The sequence below is a fragment of the Anabrus simplex genome, chromosome 3 (genome assembly GCF_040414725.1).
Source record: "Anabrus simplex isolate iqAnaSimp1 chromosome 3, ASM4041472v1, whole genome shotgun sequence".
NCBI classification, from domain to species: domain Eukaryota; kingdom Metazoa; phylum Arthropoda; class Insecta; order Orthoptera; family Tettigoniidae; genus Anabrus; species Anabrus simplex.
The window spans coordinates 135,012,224-135,029,760 of NC_090267.1; the positions used below are offsets into that span (position 1 = coordinate 135,012,224).

The 17,537-nt window shown below is 38.5% G+C and overlaps 1 protein-coding gene and 1 long non-coding RNA gene across 2 annotated transcripts in view; one reads left to right on the forward strand and one right to left on the reverse strand.

The window, feature by feature from the left end:
• LOC137499014 (uncharacterized) overlaps positions 1 to 17,537 on the reverse strand; it is a 327,147-nt gene that overhangs the window by 118,663 nt on the left and 190,947 nt on the right. The gene's annotated exons all lie outside the window — the stretch shown is intronic.
• The window catches only part of LOC136866695 (E3 ubiquitin-protein ligase RAD18), a 145,110-nt gene that overhangs the window by 93,203 nt on the left and 34,370 nt on the right, over positions 1 to 17,537 (forward strand). Inside the window, exon 6 of the mRNA XM_067143809.2 lies at positions 11,793 to 11,936. Within this exon, the coding sequence (XP_066999910.2) occupies positions 11,793 to 11,936 (144 nt within the window). The remainder of the gene's footprint in view (positions 1 to 11,792; positions 11,937 to 17,537) is intronic.

Genomic DNA, 17,537 nt, shown 5'->3' on the forward strand with positions numbered 1-17,537 from the left:
TAAAAGCACTGGTATCAGTAACTGAGTATAACAGGGAATTACACATTTATCGTAGTAGGCCTGCTGTACGCCTACTGCAGGCCTACTCGCATTGGCAGTGAGCATACACTTATATCGTGGGATTGTTTTTAATAAATGATACTACATAACAAGGAACTAACAGGTTATATAATTATGTTAATTACCCGATATTCATCGTTATACTGTGGTCAAACAATGTTCATATTTTGGAATAACAAGGAATTGATACAATATATTTATAAGGCTCAGTGCAAACTGGATCACGTGTGACACGTGCTACAGGTGTGCGTATTTCATTAGAAATCCTCAGACAATGTCAGATCCTTGTGTCAGTCCTTAAACACTACGAAACTGGTACCCACGTCTGCAAGAACTTGTCGAATACCAATTTCTCGGTGCATGGCAAAGAGGATATAATAGGAGCTGCATGCAAAGCTCAAATGGAATGCATTACTGGTGCACATGCGCCTGACAGTCTAGGGAACACATCTTATGCACAAAAACAAAGCAGTGCAAGGGGTGGCATCTTGTGTGTAATCATGAAACATGATCAATGAGCCAATAGTTAGCATTTCGATAAGTTAGCCGCTATTCCGCTGTACAACGCAGCTAAGATTTATCGAGTCGACAGTTGTAACAAAGCAATAGCTATCGGAAAGATATCTCACCATTCCAGAAACCGGGCATTAATCCCAAAGTGCTTGGTTTGTTCTACTCTTATGTCATCCAATCCTGCTGCTTTCCCTGCCTTGCATTTTTTGGTTGGCTTGTTTCAATTCATTTACTGTAAAGGCTGTCAAGACATTTCTTTGGATGTTTCACCTACTGCTCCATCTCTTGGTCTTGGCATTTAGAAGTAGCTGATGGGCTATTTGATTGGGGGACACATTTGAATGGAATTCTACTGTAGATGGATCACTGTTCAGGCATTTCAGGAGACTCCAAGCTCTCTTGCTGTCTCATGACATATTGAGTTCCGAGATTGTTTCAAGCTCTCTTGCTCTCTCATGACATATTGAGTACCGAGATTGTTTCAATCCATCGTTTTCACTTCTCTTCGGCCGCAGAATCATGTAACTGGCGTACAAACATTTGAGCTTCAGGAGTAAGGCCTTGTATGTATGTTATCCTACATCCCCGTGGGATGGAAAGGCATGAGCATTCCTGAACTGTGACAATAAAGGCATCATAATTGCCTGATGTTTTGATTTTGGCCAGATTTTCATCTAGTTTACTTGTAAACTTGTTTCAGTTAACTTTTCTGAAATTGTAATGTCTTTCGAGGGGTACATGCTGAGAACAAATTGCTGTTACAACCTGGTATGTAATTGGATGATGATGCGAGAAAAGTATCAGACTTTCAGCTACTTCGCTACATTGAAGAGCAGTCAAATCACTGACAAAAATGAGGTCAGGATTATAGCCTCACTGCCATCTATAAGTGTTAAAAGATACCAGTTGTTTTGAGTGATGAAGGAGAGAGAGTGCATGTGAGTCCACCCACTTAACCAAGGCTTCTCCATTCTCATTATTATAGCCCCATATATGACTGTGACGGTTGAAGTTTCCAACTATGATTTTTTTTTTTTTTTTGTGGGTTACTGTAGTCGCGTCCTAGTTCGTGAACCATGGGCAACGGCTGAGTGGCCTAGTAAGTGGTCCTGAGAGTCAGGATACCAGTTGCTATGGAATGGGAGTGGGCATCTCGGACATATTCTGAGTCGTCGCCCTCCTTGTGCTCAGGCGGCTATGACTATACAATTCACCGGTGGTCCATAACCCTTTAGAGGAGAGATCCTCACTTGGACTATGTGCAAGTAGGGCAGCATCCTGCTTCATGAATTTACCAAGCTCAGAACACTTTGAGCAAGCCTCGGACCTATGGGAGTAATGGAGTCCCACTCCCATTTGACAGGCGAGGGACTCCTTGGAAACAACTTGGCGAACGAAATGGAATTCGATGGGGAGCTATCAATATTAATGGGACTTATGGAAGAAAGAAGGTAGAACTGGCTGAGTCAGCAAAGAGGATGCATCTGGATGTGCTAGGAGTAAGTGATATTCGGGTAAGGGGAGATAATGAGGAAGAGATAGGAGATTATAAAGTGTACTTGACAGGTGTTAGAAAGGGAAGGGCAGAGTCTGGGGTAGGGCTCTTTATCAGGAATACCATTGCACGCAACATAGTTTCTGTTAGGCACGTAAATGAGCGAATGATGTGGGTAGATTTGTCAGTGGGAGGAATTAGGACAAGAATTGTGTTCGTGTATTCACCATGTGAGGGTGCAGATGAGGATGAAGTTGACAAGTTTTATGAAGCATTGAGTGACATCGTAGTCAGGGTCAACGGCAAGGATAGAATAGTGCTAATGGGCGATTTCAATGCGAGAGTTGGGAATAGAACTGAAGGATACGAAAGGGTGATTGGTAAATGTGGGGAAGATATGGAAGCTAATGGGAATGGGAAGCGTTTGCTGGACTTCTGTGCTAGTGTGGGTTTAGCTGTTAGGAATATATTCTTCAAGCATAAGGCTATTCACCGCTACACATAGGAGGCTAGGGGTACCAGATCCATAATAGACTATATCTTAACAGACTTTGAATTCAGGAAATCTGTTAGGGATGTACAAGTTTTTCGCGGATTTTTCGATGATACAGACCACTATCTGATCTGTAGTGAACTAAGTATCTCTAGGCCTAGGGTAGAGAAAGTAAAATCTGTGTGCAAACGAATAAGGGTAGAAAATCTCCAGGGCAAGGAAATTAGACAGAAGTACATGGATATGATTAGTGAGAAGTTTCGAACAGTAGACAGTAAGCAGGTTCAGGATATAGAAAGTGAATGGGTGGCATACAGGGATGCTGTAGTAGAAACAGCAAGAGAATGCCTAGGAACAATTGTGTGTCAAGATGGGAAAAGGCATACATCTTGGTGGAATGATGAAGTGAGAGCAGCCTGTAAACGTAAAAAGAAGGCTTATCAGAAATGGCTCCAAACAAGAGCCGAGGCAGACAGGGATTGGTACGTAGATGAAAGAAACAGAGCAAAAAAAATAGTTGTCGAATCCAAAAAGAAGTCGTGGGAAGATTTTGGTAATAACCTGGAAAGGCTAGTCAAGCAGCAGGGAAACCTTTCTGGACAGTAATAAAGAATCTTAGGAAGGGAGGGAAAAAGGAAATGAACAGTGTTTTGAGTAATTCAGGTGAACTCATAATAGATCCCAGGGAATCACTGGAGAGGTGGAGGGAATATTTTGAACTTCTTCTCAATGTAAAAGGAAATCATCATGATGGTGTTGCAAACAGCCAAGCTCATGGGGAGGAGGAAAATGATGTTGGTGAAATTATGCTTGAGGAAGTGGAAAGGATAGTAAATAAACTCCATTGTCATAAGGGAGCAGGAATAGATGAAATTAGACCTGAAATGGTGAAGTATAGTGGGAAGGCAGGGATGAAATGGCTTCATAGAGTAGTAAAATTAGCGTGGAGTGTTGGTAAGGTACCTTCAGATTGGACAAAAGCAGTAATTGCACCTATCTATAAGCAAGGGAACAGGAAGGATTGCAACAACTATCGAGGTATCTCATTGATTAGTATACCAGGCAAAGTATTCACTGGCATCTTGGAAGGGAGGGTGCGATCAGTCGTTGAGAGGAAGTTGGATGAAAACCAGTGTGGTTGCAGACCACAGAGAGGCTGTCAGGATCAGATTTTCAGTATGCGCCAGGTAATTGAAAAATGCTACGAGAGGAATAGGCAGTTGTGTTTATGTTTCGTAGATCTAGAGAAAGCATATGACCGGGTACCGAGGGAAAAGATGTGGGACTATGGAATTAAAGGTAGATTATTAAAATCAATCAAAGGCATTTATGTTGACAATTGTGCTTCAGTGAGAATTGATGATAGAATGAGTTCTTGGTTCTTAGGAGTTAGACAAGGCTGTAATCTTTCACCTTTGCTGTTTGTAGTTTACATGGATCATCTGCTGAAAGGTATAAAATGGCAGGGAGGGATTCAGTTAGTTGGAAATGTAGTAAGCAGTTTGACTTATGCTGATAACGTGGTCTTAATGGCAGACTGTGCCGAAAGCCTGCAGTCTAATATCTTGGAACTTGAAAATAGGTGCAATGAGTATGGTATGAAAATTAGCCTCTCGAAGACTAAATTGATGTCAGTAGGTAAGAAATTCAACAGAATTGAATGTGATCTTGGTGGTACAAAGCTTGAACAGGTCGATAATTTCAAGTATTTAGGTTGTGTGTTCTCCCAGGATGGTAATATAGTAAGTGAGATTGAATCAAGGTGTAGTAAAGGTGATGCAGTGAGCTCGCAGTTGCGATCTGCAGTGTTCTGTAAGAAGGAAGTCAGCTCCCAGATGAAACTATCTTTACATCGGTCTGTTTTCAGACCAACGTTGCTTTACGGGAGCGAAAGCTGGGTGGACTCAGGATATCTTATTCATAAGTTAGAAGTAACAGACATGAAAGTAGCAAGAATGATTGTTGGTACAAACAGGTGGGAACAATGGCGGGAGGGTACTTGGAATGAGGAGATAAAGGCTAATTTAGGAATGAACTCGATGGGTGAAGCTGTACGCATAAACCGGCTTCGGTGAGGAGAATGGAGGAGGATAGGTTATCTAGGAGAATAATGGACTCTGTTATGGAGGGTAAGAGAAGTAGAGGTAGACCAAGACGACGATAGTTAGACTCAGTTTCTAACGATTTAAAGATAAGAGGTATAGAACTAAATGAGGCCGCAGCACTAGTTGCAAATCGAGGATTGTGGCGACGTTTAGTAAATTCTCAGAGGCTTGCAGACTGAATGCTGAAAGGCATAACAGTCTATAATGATAATGTATGTATGTATGTATGTATGTATGTGTGTGTGTGTGTTTTTTTACAAGCTGTTTTACTACAAGTGCAGTAGGAGGCCCGGTGTGAGTCAGCCGTGGGGGTGTCGGGTGATTTGGACGCAACCACAACACAAAGAGTTGCTTTCCATCTTGAACACAATTAGGCCTAGTCTAATTCATCTGGCAAGAAAATTCCCCTTTCCATCACATCAAGGTTGAATGTTACAAGAACTAGCATAGCTGCACACTACTGTTTTAATTATTAAGAAATTTTAAGCTCCTTTTATTTTAGGATAGTTTTTAAGTGGCTTTTCATGAACACATCTTTTACATCAAGTGGTGCCAAACAGTGACCACGAAGAGAAAAACATTGATTCTTTAGACATTTAAACCTTTTATTTAGTCAAGGCAAGTTGTTTTTGATATTGTGTTTTACAGTTAAAATTGAAACAGTTGATAAAGAGATTCAACCTATTCAATACAAAAGAATAAGAAATGTAGATAATTACATTCCCATTTAATAATAAGTAGAAATGGTACTGGTTTCGACCCTAGTCCAGGTCATCATCAGCCGATTAAAACATGAAAAACAATGCATAGGAAAAGGAAATAAAAGATCAAGTACACTCCGGATCAGTAGAAGAGGCAATATAACCCTTTCAGACCTGAAAGAAAACTGGAGGTGTGAATTTTTGTTTGTACGTCAAGAACTGACTAAAATGCTCCTCAATACACATATTAATAGTTTATTTTACAAAATAAAAACTAACATCCGAAAAACAGGACCCACACAATTGTGCGTATCAAAATTCAAAACCTCGTTGTATCACGTACGATGGTGTAGCTTCAAAATTTACGTTCACTAACCAATGTACACACTTCATTGAATATATTCCGGTCTTCAGTAAAGCTTCTAAATTAATATAAACGCAGTAAATAAATACTTACTTTCGGCACTACTGCTTCCTGCCATCTCGCCGATCAACTGTGCTTTTTAAACTCTTCTTCCTTCGCCCTGGCGGTCAAGCGCATACTAAAATCAATTGAAATACACGCCACGTGTCCTGCACAATCACTGCAGTCCGGTGTAGCACCGAAAAAAACATCAAATACGGTCAGGGATAACTAAAATACGAACCCGCACAATTGTGCGTACTCGGTCTGAAAGGGATATAAATGAACGGGGGTAGATACTGTAAAACTCAGAAGAAGTAAAATGCAAGTCACTCAAAAGAAAAGAGTGTGCAATTCTCTGAGCGGCTGCATGACACACGCAGCGCTAGGCAAGGTCCCTCAATGTTTACGAATAGCGGAGAACGGTTAAATGAGCCAGTTTTTAAACACTGTCAGGCACAAAGTCACATCACAATCGAACACATACGAAGATCCATAATCGTGCAGGAGTTGAAGACGAGTAGATCCATTGAAGCAACTTGCCAGCTATCGGTGATCAGCGCGACACATTTAACATCAGGCACTGTGGTTTCAAACGCCAAAGTAAAATGGAGAATAGCTTGAAGATCCAGTAATTTTCCTCGGTCGTGGGAAAGTAAGTATATAGATAAATATAACACAATACAATATAATTGAATAAGTAATTGTGCTCCCGCAACCGAAGAAAATTACTGGATCTTCAAGCTATTCTCCATTTTTGGCATTTGAAACCACAGTGCCTGATGTTAAATGTGTCGCACTGATCACCGATAGCTGGCAAGTTGCTTCAATGGATCTACTCGTCTTCAACTCCTGCACGATTATGGATGTTCGTATGTGTTCGATTGTGATGTGACTTTGTGCCTGACAGTGTTTAAAAACTGGCTCATTTAACCGTTCTCCGCTATTCGTAAACATTGTGGGACTTTGCCTAGCGCTGCGTGTCCCATGCTGCCGCTCAGATAACTGTGCACTGTTTTCTTTTGAGTGACTTGCATTTTACTTCTTCTGAGTTTTACAGTATCTACCCCCGTTCATTTTTATATCGCCTCTTCTACTGATCCGGAGTGTACTTGATCTTTCATTTCCTTTTCCTATGCATTGTTTTTCATGTTTTAATCGGCTGATGATGACCTGGACTAGGGTCGAAACCGGTACCATTTCTACTTATTATTAAATGGGAATGTAATTCACTACATTTCTTATTCTTTTGTATTGAATAGGTTGAATCTCTTTATCAATAATTTCAATTTTAACTGTAATATTCTTCAATACGGAACAATGAAATTTTTAACTTTAAATTGTGTTTTACCTATGTCACTTGTGTTCTTGTATATATTTTAACTATCATTCAAGATCACGGCAAAAGATGGTTTCCTTGGAAAACAGAACCTGTTCCAACAAAAAAAATGCTTTTGAGTAAATGAATGTTATTGTAATCTAAGAAAATCATAAGTTTCTAAGGTGGTGGAAAGGTGGAACTTTCCAAACGTACAAGTTGGAATTTGTTATATAAGTTGTTTTACGTTGCACCAACACAGATAGGTCTTATAGCGACGATGGGAGAGGAAAGGGCTAGGAGTAGAAAGAAGCGACCGTGGCCTTATCTGCCAACTCTTCCGATTTACCCGGAAACTTTCCATTTTTTAACTTGTCTTCCAATTTTCCGATTAATTCTTCCTAATTTTTACTAATATAACCTCCAGTACAGTTAATACTTTTCCCCTAGGATAAAGGATAAATTCTTATGTGCTTGTGTAATTTACCCAACCTCATTTTCAAGAGTTTTTATTTGATGCTTTATTTCGCGAGTGTATCATTCGTAGCCTTCGTATATCGTGTTTCCTGCTCGCCACAGCAGCATGTGTGCTTTAAGCCCCATTCACAATGCAAATGTAATGTAACGTTAACTTAGAAGACAGCGGTCATGTTATCATCTAATAGAACCATTCACAATGTGCTGACATAAACTTAACTGTGAGTCCGTAAAATTAAGGGATTGCGAACTCCAAGCTCTTGCGGTTAATGTTACATTAGGTTTAGGAACCAGCCAATCAGAGCGAACATAAACATTGTATTTTGTGCGTGATATAATGACTTCTTTCGACGAAACACTTCTAATTCTCTTTCAAAATAATCTGTTTGTGTATGTATGACAAAAGGAAAAAAAAATTACAAAGGGGCTGCACCGAAAAAGAATACGTGGGAATAAATATGCTGTAGCAATGAAATCTGACGGTAATTGGCGGGAGACAAACTCGCAGCGCTGGCGACCAAACGAGAGACAATTCCTGTCATAGATAAAACAGTATCCCTGTAAATATATTTCTAAACATTATGGCAGACTACCAGTTTACGAAAACGATATCATTCAAACATCCCATCGGAGTGTGATAACTAGGTGCATAGATTTCGGTAAAAGAGACCTTACATTTCCATGTATTAGGAAAGGGGAATCAAATAGTAAGATAGTGTCAAACAGTTCAGGTTTCATCTGCATGTACTAAACGAACTGATGAGGGTCATTACTTACAACAGATTACCGAAATCGCTCTGAAATAACCTTCCTTGATTCAAGGGATGAACCCATTTTCTGCACAGTTTTTTAGTTTGCCTTTTCATGTACATAAAGTATCTCCCAGGAGTAAAGCAAGAGATGTCTGAAGTAATATGAATTCCGCTACCACATTGTTTGATTCTGTCGAAATATTAAAATATAAAACTGCGAGATAGCCTAAAACCCGACTTCTGTGCTAAATAACATGGCAGTGTTTTGATTGGCTGTTGTGTACTCTTTACGTCCATGTTACGTTCCTCCATTGTGAACACCTCAAATTTTATGTTAATTTTACGGTTATGTTACGTTGTTAATTTACGGTTACGTTTTCATTGTGAATGGGGCCTTACGGCTGGGGATTTGGGATAGCAATCATCCTACAAGCAAGAGAGGCTAGTAAGCGGTAGCAACTCAGTTAATCGGGACGAAAGTATGAGTTTTTTGTTGCGTGGTTTGCGCACTATTAACATCGTTTTTGTGCGTAATTTAGTTGAAATTGTATGCCACGTGTTTTTTCTACCAGTTCTGTGCTTTTCCCCGTGTCAAAGTCGTATGTTAATAATGTATGAGACGTACCTATCTGTTTTGTATGTGCTAGTTTTGCATATTTCACTGCATTTTTGTTTATTCTTACTTCATAATTTTAATGAGTTGAATGTATTTCAGGGAGTCGTGTCGGTGACAGTTTCTGGTATTTTTTCTTCACGTTATGGCCAAAAAAACATATCAAACGTTATCTCCAAGTGTTCAGAGATACCTATAAAATTAAATTTCCGTTCATTTTACAGTCTAAGGAAACTGTTATGCGAATCACCTCGGGAGATAAATTTTATTTTTAGTTATCGAAATTTCAAGATATACAGTGGCCACAGAAAGTATTCGAACACCTATGGAAAGTGATGGAACATCATTACGACGTATGAGCTGAAGTCTGATTTATAAACAGCATAACGAAATGCATCAGATATACACGCTGAACATGCACATCGTTTAAAATGTAACATGATCGGCACGATACTGTATACAAACTGCAGTTCGTACCGCCAAGAAAGTATTCGTACAGTCCAGATGTACTGCCTTTGTGATTGGTTAAATCGGTTGTCGCCACAGGTTTAGGCTGCTGTGCCTGCAGGAGGGGTGGTTATCTCTTCAGTCATCACTGTGCTGTCGTTGCCGCAAGGTTATTTGGTATGGGGGCAAAAGACGACGGAACTATCATTGAGTCAAAGAGAGAATATAGTGTTACTGTATAAACAAGGTAAAAGTTGTTGTCATGTAGGAAAACAGCTCGCTTTACTACGGTGAGTTCAATAGTTAAAAATTACAAGCACAGCGGACAAACAGAAAACAAACCCAGATCTGGTCCTCCAGAAGAGCTGACAGTATGGGAACGACGCATTATTGTGCGATCGGCACGAAAGGAACCATTCCGAAGTGCTGCATCCATCGCTACAGACCTCACTTCAAGGTCCAACAAAACGGTGAGTGTGCAAACTATAAGGAACGTATTTCACAGTGCAAACCTGCATAGTGGTTGTCCACGAAAGAAGCTACTTATAAGTGCAATAAATAAGCAGAAGCTCCTACGATTCGCGAAAGAGTATTGTGGAAAGACAATGGACTTTTGGAACACCATTATTTTTTCTGATCAAGCGAAGTTTACACAGTTTGGAACTGGTAGGAGCAGGAAGGTATGGCGCAAGACAAACATCGAACTTGCACCTCAGTACATAATCCCCACGGTAAAACACGGAGGAGCGAATGTGATGGTTTGGGGCTACATGGCTGCGAATAGAATAGGAAACCTGGCATTTATTGATGGTATTATGGATACCAGGTAGTGCATAGATGTGTTGCATCATAATTTAAACAGCAGTGCACACAAGCTTCACCTGGAAGAAGTCTTCCTCTTCCAACAGAAGAATGATACTAAGCACCGTGCAATGATAAGCCATGAATGGTGGTTGTGCAATGCCTGAAGAAGACTTCTCACTCCACCGCAGAGTCCTGATCTCAATCCCAGAGAGAACCTGTGGGATCATTTTGGCAAAGAAGTGCAAAAACGCCATCATACTAATAAAGAACATTTTAAAGAGATACTCTCAGATGCACGATCTAACATATCTGAAAAGTACACCAAACATTTAGTTAACTCAATGCCAAGACGTCTGGAACAGGTCATCAGAGCTAAAGGCATGCATACAAAGTATTAAGACTGTGTTTGAACAAAGACTTCGGCAAGTGTTTGAATTATCTAGTAGTGTACGAATACTTTTTGTGTTAAGACGGGTTTATTTGTTTGTTATGTTGAGTGCTGTAAATCTGATAGCAAATTTAAGGCGAGGTGTCTTTTCTTTATACATATGTCTCACTGGATGTGTTTGTATTAGTTCATGGTGCTAAATATACGAGCTATACGTTAAAATGTTGGTGTACGAATACTTTCTGTGGCTACTGTAGAGAATACCGTTTATGAGCATGTATAGCACATAATTGAATCATATGTATCTACAGGCTTTTACTGAATACATTATGTTTTACGGTAGGCCTACTGTGACTTAGAAATGTACAAAGAAACTCTATCTTACGGCATCACTTTAATTATAACCCTTATATTTTTTTTTTTAGAAGACAGGTTATAGTACATACAGTAGTGAAATAAGAAACATAGCTCCGTTAACACGGTTGGAAAATACGGTAATCCGTTAGTCTCTTCTGTTTGTTGAAGTTAACCTTTCCTCCCTTCACGTTGAAACTTTTCGTCAATACCACGCAGCCGAGTTTCGTAAATGGAGCTTTGTCATCCGCGACTTCTGGTCTTGCTTTCGTATGTGACCGGAATTGACACCCGAGAATGAGAGTGATTTGTCGATCACTAGAAGTTCGAGTTTTTCGGTTCCCGTCATATTAGATTCCAGCTTCGCTGGAACCCTTTCTTTACTTGTTAACTTTTCCTCACAAAACGCAAATGCCGTATTGCACAGTTAATATTGCACAAAATTCGAGTTACAGAGTATTTTTTGCTTCAAAGGAGGAAATATTTGCTTCGAGAAATCGAGAAATTCGTATAACCAGATTTCGAGAATAGAGAAATAAATACACGTGAAGAATAGGACAAACGGCCGGAAAATCTAAATTAGTTCGAAATACTGAAAATTCAAGTAATTGGAGTTTCGGAATATCGAGGTTCGACTGTATTGTTATTCGTATGTATGTGTCATAAATGAGAGTGATTAGGTACATTTTCTTGTAACCATTTTAATGTTTTTTTTAGTTTAAGATTTTAAATTGAATGATCAAATCACATTGTAACTGTAGGTATGCATGCCTTTTATCTTGTCCTTCTTTCACTTAGACCATGGTGCAATATATGTGATGAAACCCAAGAATTAAATAAAAAATCTTCCTATTTTTGATTTCTAAAAGTTGGCAGCTATGATTAAGGTACTGCCTCAGCATTTGCCTGGTGCGGAAAACCATCTTCAGGGCTGCGGACCATGGGGTTCGAATCCACTATCTCCTGAATACTGGATACTGGCTGCACTTAAGCTACTGCAGCTATCGAGCTCGGTAACTATGAATTCAACAATTTGAGCACTGGTATTTGATGGATGTTTGAAGTTGAAAGGGCAATTGTACACATTGAGAGTTCCACCATCAATATCTCAAGATCATTTTCATCACTAAATTCTGCAGACAGGATCATCTTAACCAGAGTTTATCCAAACAGCACTTCCATATTTTTCATGGGCTCTCTCAATGACCAGCATTCCAGGAATTTTTGGTCAACGTTGGTTTTGACTGCTGTGAGTTTTCTGAAGATACAGAATATTGCAGTTGATTTGCAGCATAGTACACTCAGTATCTTCTCTTTTGAATTAAATATACCCCAATTATTCATGGAGGTAATCGTCAATTTTGGTGTAAGTCTCTGTATGAAAGATTCAAGGGACTGGAAAACAGAGTACATTACAAGCAGGTGTGTCAGTAGTGTTTCATTGTAGTATTTCATATGTTTCAACTAATACAGTAATTCAGACCCAGAATTTATCTTGGAATTTTAAATAATCATGATTATTCCATACCTGCCAACTTTCCCGATTTAGGCGGGAGGCTCCCAATTTTTGACAGTTTTTCCCGCCTCCTGACTATTCTATTATTTTTTCCTGAGTTTTTTTTTTTTTTTGTGTGTGAACTTCAAACATTCAAATCCCGCCATTTCAGCTTTGTACGCCAATGGCCGGAAGTCCTTCACTCTTTGGCTGCTTTCAAACGAAATATTGACATTTATTAATGCGAGAAATGCACGCGAATGTGCGATGTTTATTGAAACTTGTATATGTGACGCGAACATAGATTGTCAATCTTTCGTTCTCGCGTGCTATGTTCGTTCATTCGTATCGGTCTAGTCGATTCTAGAGACTAGTCACTAGATTTGAAGTCTTTAATTTAGTGACAGAATTTCAAAGATAGCAACTAGTGACTTTTCTAGATATTTTAGGAGTCATTTGGAGGCAAATCTGGCGAATTTTAATTTATTACTTGACTAGCTGTTACCCGCGGCTTCACTCGCGTGGATTTTGTAATTCGATAACAGTAAACCTTCTTCGGTACTGCACTAAGCTTTTATCTGATAATCCCTAAAGTAGGAGCCTGTAACATCTTCAGTTTTCGAGATATATGTATCAGAATTCAGCTCCTTCACTTCTCTTCTTCCCCCTTTAAGAGGATTATCCGAAAACAAAAATACACATTTCTTTATTTTTCAAGGAGATTCCAAATACCAATTTTCGGTACATGTTATATTTTTGAGATATAATATTGTAAATATACTCATTTTAAAAATGTACCCAATTTTTCAATTCTTTCCACCCCTTAAGTGGATTTTATGAAAACAAAAAAATATGTGTTTATTTTAAAGGAGATTCTAAATACCAATGTTTACGTCTGTAACATGTTACGTTTTTGAGATACTTTTTAAAAATTCACCCCATTTTCATTTCTTTCAATCTCTCTTAAGTGGATTGTCCAAAAAACAAAAATGCGTGTTTCTTTATTTTTAAAGGTGATTCCAAATACCAATTTTCATGTTAGTAACATTTTAAGTTTTTGAGATACATGTATCCTCATAAAATGAATTCTACCCATTTTCAGTCCTTTTCATCCCTTTAAATAGATTTTCCAAAAACAAAGAAAAGGTGTTACTTTACTTTTAAAGGAGGTACCAAATACCAATTTTCACATTTGTAACTTTTCTGTTTTTGAGATATAAGTATCCCCATTAAAAGATTCAACCACTTCTTCATTCCTTTTCACCCCCCACCTCTTAATGGATTTCCAAAAAATAATACGTGTTTCATTATAAAGATGATTTCAAATAGCAATTTTTACGTTTATAACAAGTAAAGTTTTTGAGATATACTCATTTCAAAAATTCACTCAATTTTCAATTCTTTTAACCTCCTTAAGTGGATGCTTTGTAAACAAAAAATGTGTGTATCTTTATTTTTAAAGGAGATTACAAATACCAATTTTTATATCTTGAGTTTTGAAATATACTCATTTTAAAAATTCACCCCCATTTCCACCTCTTTACACCCCCGCCCCCCCTGTTTTGTGTGGATTTAAAAAAAAAAAACACATACATATTCCTTTATTTTTAAAGGAGATTTCATGTACCAAATTTCACATTGGTAACATCTTATGTTTTTGAGATATAAGTATCCTCATAAATAGGATTTAACCCCTTTTTCACTTATTATTACCCCCTTAAGTGGATTTTCCAAAAACAAAAAAGTGTGTTTCTTTGTTTTTAATGGAGATTCCAAATACCAATTTTGACGTCTTTAAACTGTTAAGTTTTTGAGGTATAGATATACTGATTTTAAAAATCACAAGAAATCCACTTGAAACCAGACAATAAACGGCCCATAAATAACAAGGTTAGTGTAGTCCTATGGAATGTGGAAGGTCTAAGTGGTGTGATAAATAATTCCCCAAATGATTTATTTAGAGATTTTGATATATGCCTTTTGACAGAGACTTTTGCAACTCCAGAAAACATAACTGATTTCCCGGTATACTGTAACATACATGCTTTAGCAAAGAAAGATGTCAGAGGAAGACCATCTGTGGGGGGGTGGCCTGTCTGATTAAACCAAATCTGGCCCCATTCCAAGTGTTGATGACAGAAGACGACTTATTAGTGGTCTGTGCAAATATTGGTATTATTATATATGTATATTTCCGCCCTGACTGCAGTCCAGTAGACATACTCGACAGTCTGCAAAGTGCCTTCAACATAATCCCGCAAGGGTAAAGCATTATCCTTGCAGGAGATCTAAACTGCCCCAATTGATAGAGCGAGTAGGAAAACAGAATTAATACTGAACTACCTAAATGAAGAGGGTATAATCCTAGAGAATGATCAAAATATGCAGATGCTTTATAAAGGAAAAGGAGAGGTGAATAGACCTGAGTCCTATAGAGGAATTGCACTGGAACAAGTAGGTTTCAAACTGCTTACAAGATTGCTGACCCAATGCATAGGCACAACAGTAGATCCTCTGTTGAAGCTATAGGTGACAGCAAGGAGGTTCTTGACACACCTATATCCCCCGCTCCTCCACCTCCTCAGGTGCAATCATCAATATTACACCAGACACAAAACTGTGAAAGAATGACAGGAGTTACTGTTCCAAAGGAAAGCAGGCTTAATAAGGATTGACAACTAGGAATTAGTTATATTTTCATCTGCATTAATAATAAGAGCCATGCTGTGATATCTGGATTTCTTCATTTCGACAATTACTTATAAATTGTATAATTTTTAATTTATAAATTGACCTTTTTTCATGAATTATTAAAAAAAGAATATTCATTAGGACATATTCTCTATGGAATATTGTACAAGTGTTTCCTTGACGACTGCTTTCAATTGTAGAAATAATTTATATATTTTCTCTTGAGTTATTTGTTTTAATGTTGTCAATCTTATGCTAATTTTAAGGACACTTCCTCTAAAGCATTGCTTTGTCAATTTATATATTTTTCATCTAAACAGTGTTATGTGGCTCAAGATGTTGATAATATACGAAACATGTACCACTTTTAACCATTAAATTGTCTTAAGCAATCATTGCATCGACTAGGTGGAAAATAAATAAATACTTAATTGTGAATAGTCTATGTATTGGCGAGGGAAACGTTTTTAGTGGAGGATGTAAGACGTCAGCTACTGCTATCATCCACAACAAGTTATCGGGAGCTCTTACAAGAACTGAAAGAAAAAAGAGCAGATATTGGGATGGATTTCTACGGGACAGATGCCATGATCAACCGTGAATGGACCCGCACAGGATATGACTTACAGCATACAGTTACAAGGTTTGCCATACATGGGTTTCATCATAAAGTATGCCAGACCTTGAATTACCATGAACCAGGCCCGGATTGCATGTGCAGACTCTGTGACCAACATTGCGAGAAATATCATGCCTTACAGTGCAAGCGTAGGCAACAAATGATCACCCAGCTTGCCAATAAATAATGGACATGACAATTAAAAGTGCAAACAAACTTGGTGACAATAAGTGGAAAGATATTTTATTTATTTCTTATATAGCCATTGGCTGCAATAAAATTCTTATTTAAAAATTCATCCCCCTTTTCAGATATTGAAGGACCTTGAAATTAGAGATGTGAACTGGTGTCGCATACTGTATATGAGCAGCATCTGTGGATGGATAGGACAACTGGAGGAGGCTCGTACACAACCTCACCGGCTTGCTGGAGCGAAGAAATGATGATGATGATGATGATGATGATAACCCCCCCCCCTTTTCACCCCCTTAGTGATGGAATATCCAAAAATCCTTCCTTTTGAGCACCTACAATGTAATATAAATGTATCCTCAAAATTTCATTTCTTTATGTTCAGTAGTTTTGGCTCGGCGATGATCAATCACTCAGTCAGGGCATGTTATTTTATATATATAGATAAATAGCATTGCGCTTCGCATTATCGCGCAGGCGCGTGATGGAATATATTAATCTCTGCATTTGCTAAGTAATGGCATCTTAAGTGCATGAGTGATTCACATGTGTGGGGCATGAGTTTATGCTATTTTTGGAAGGCTTATTAGAGACCGATCATCTACTCACATACTTCCTGTGAGGGAATAGAGATGTGTAATTTTTAGCCTTGTAGCAATATTCAGGTTTTGAGACAATAAGTCTTATATACCATAGTACTCCTGTTAGCCTTGTAGCAATAGTCAGGTTTTGATACAATAAGTCTTATAATATATACCATAGTACTCCTGTATTGTTTGAAGTTGTAGTAGCAGTGTTCTTAATTGTTATTGGAAGTGTTATTGAATTTAATGTGATTATGAGGAAGCTGTCATATGTACAAAGCTAAGGAATTGGACCGAGTGAGTTGGTGTTGTGCGGTTAGGGGCGCACTGCTGTTAGCTTGCATTCCGGAGATAGTGGTTTGAACCCCACAGTTGGTAGCCTGAAGATGGTTTTCCGTGGTTTCCCATTTTCACACCAGACATATGTTACGGCTCTACCCTAATTAAGGCTATGGCTACTTCCTTCTCACTCCCAGCCCTTTCCTATCCCATTGTCGCCATAAGACCAATTTGTGTCGATGCGAGGTAAAGCTAATTGTACAATGTCGAGACAAGGAAAATTTTAAATCGTGTGCACCTGGTGGCTTTCTGTGGGTAAATGTTTATCCAGGTTGTTGGAACAGTGGCAGCCTTTGTCCAGTCTGCTTAATTATGAAGTGAAGTCTGGTAAGACAGGTCAGCTTAGAAGTCTCGAAACTTACCATGTTCCAAAGATGAAACAAACATCAGTAGAGGGTGCTGCCCCTTCAGGGAAAAGAACCAATGAATCATCAGTCCCGTGTACTTCTTCACCCAAAACAACTAAACAGGATTCCTTCATTAAGTGCAGTCTGTCTCGAGAAGAAAGGATTTTTATGTTCCTGTTATACCTACATTTGATAAATCAAATTTAATTTTGCAGTCAAGTGTGCCTCACATCCATTTACTGCAAAATCTGCTGCTGGACACATTAAGGAATTTGATATAAAAATTTGTACAACCTTCAGTGGTTAAATCCTCCTCTCTTTTGGAAGTCCATTATCACAGCAGGGAA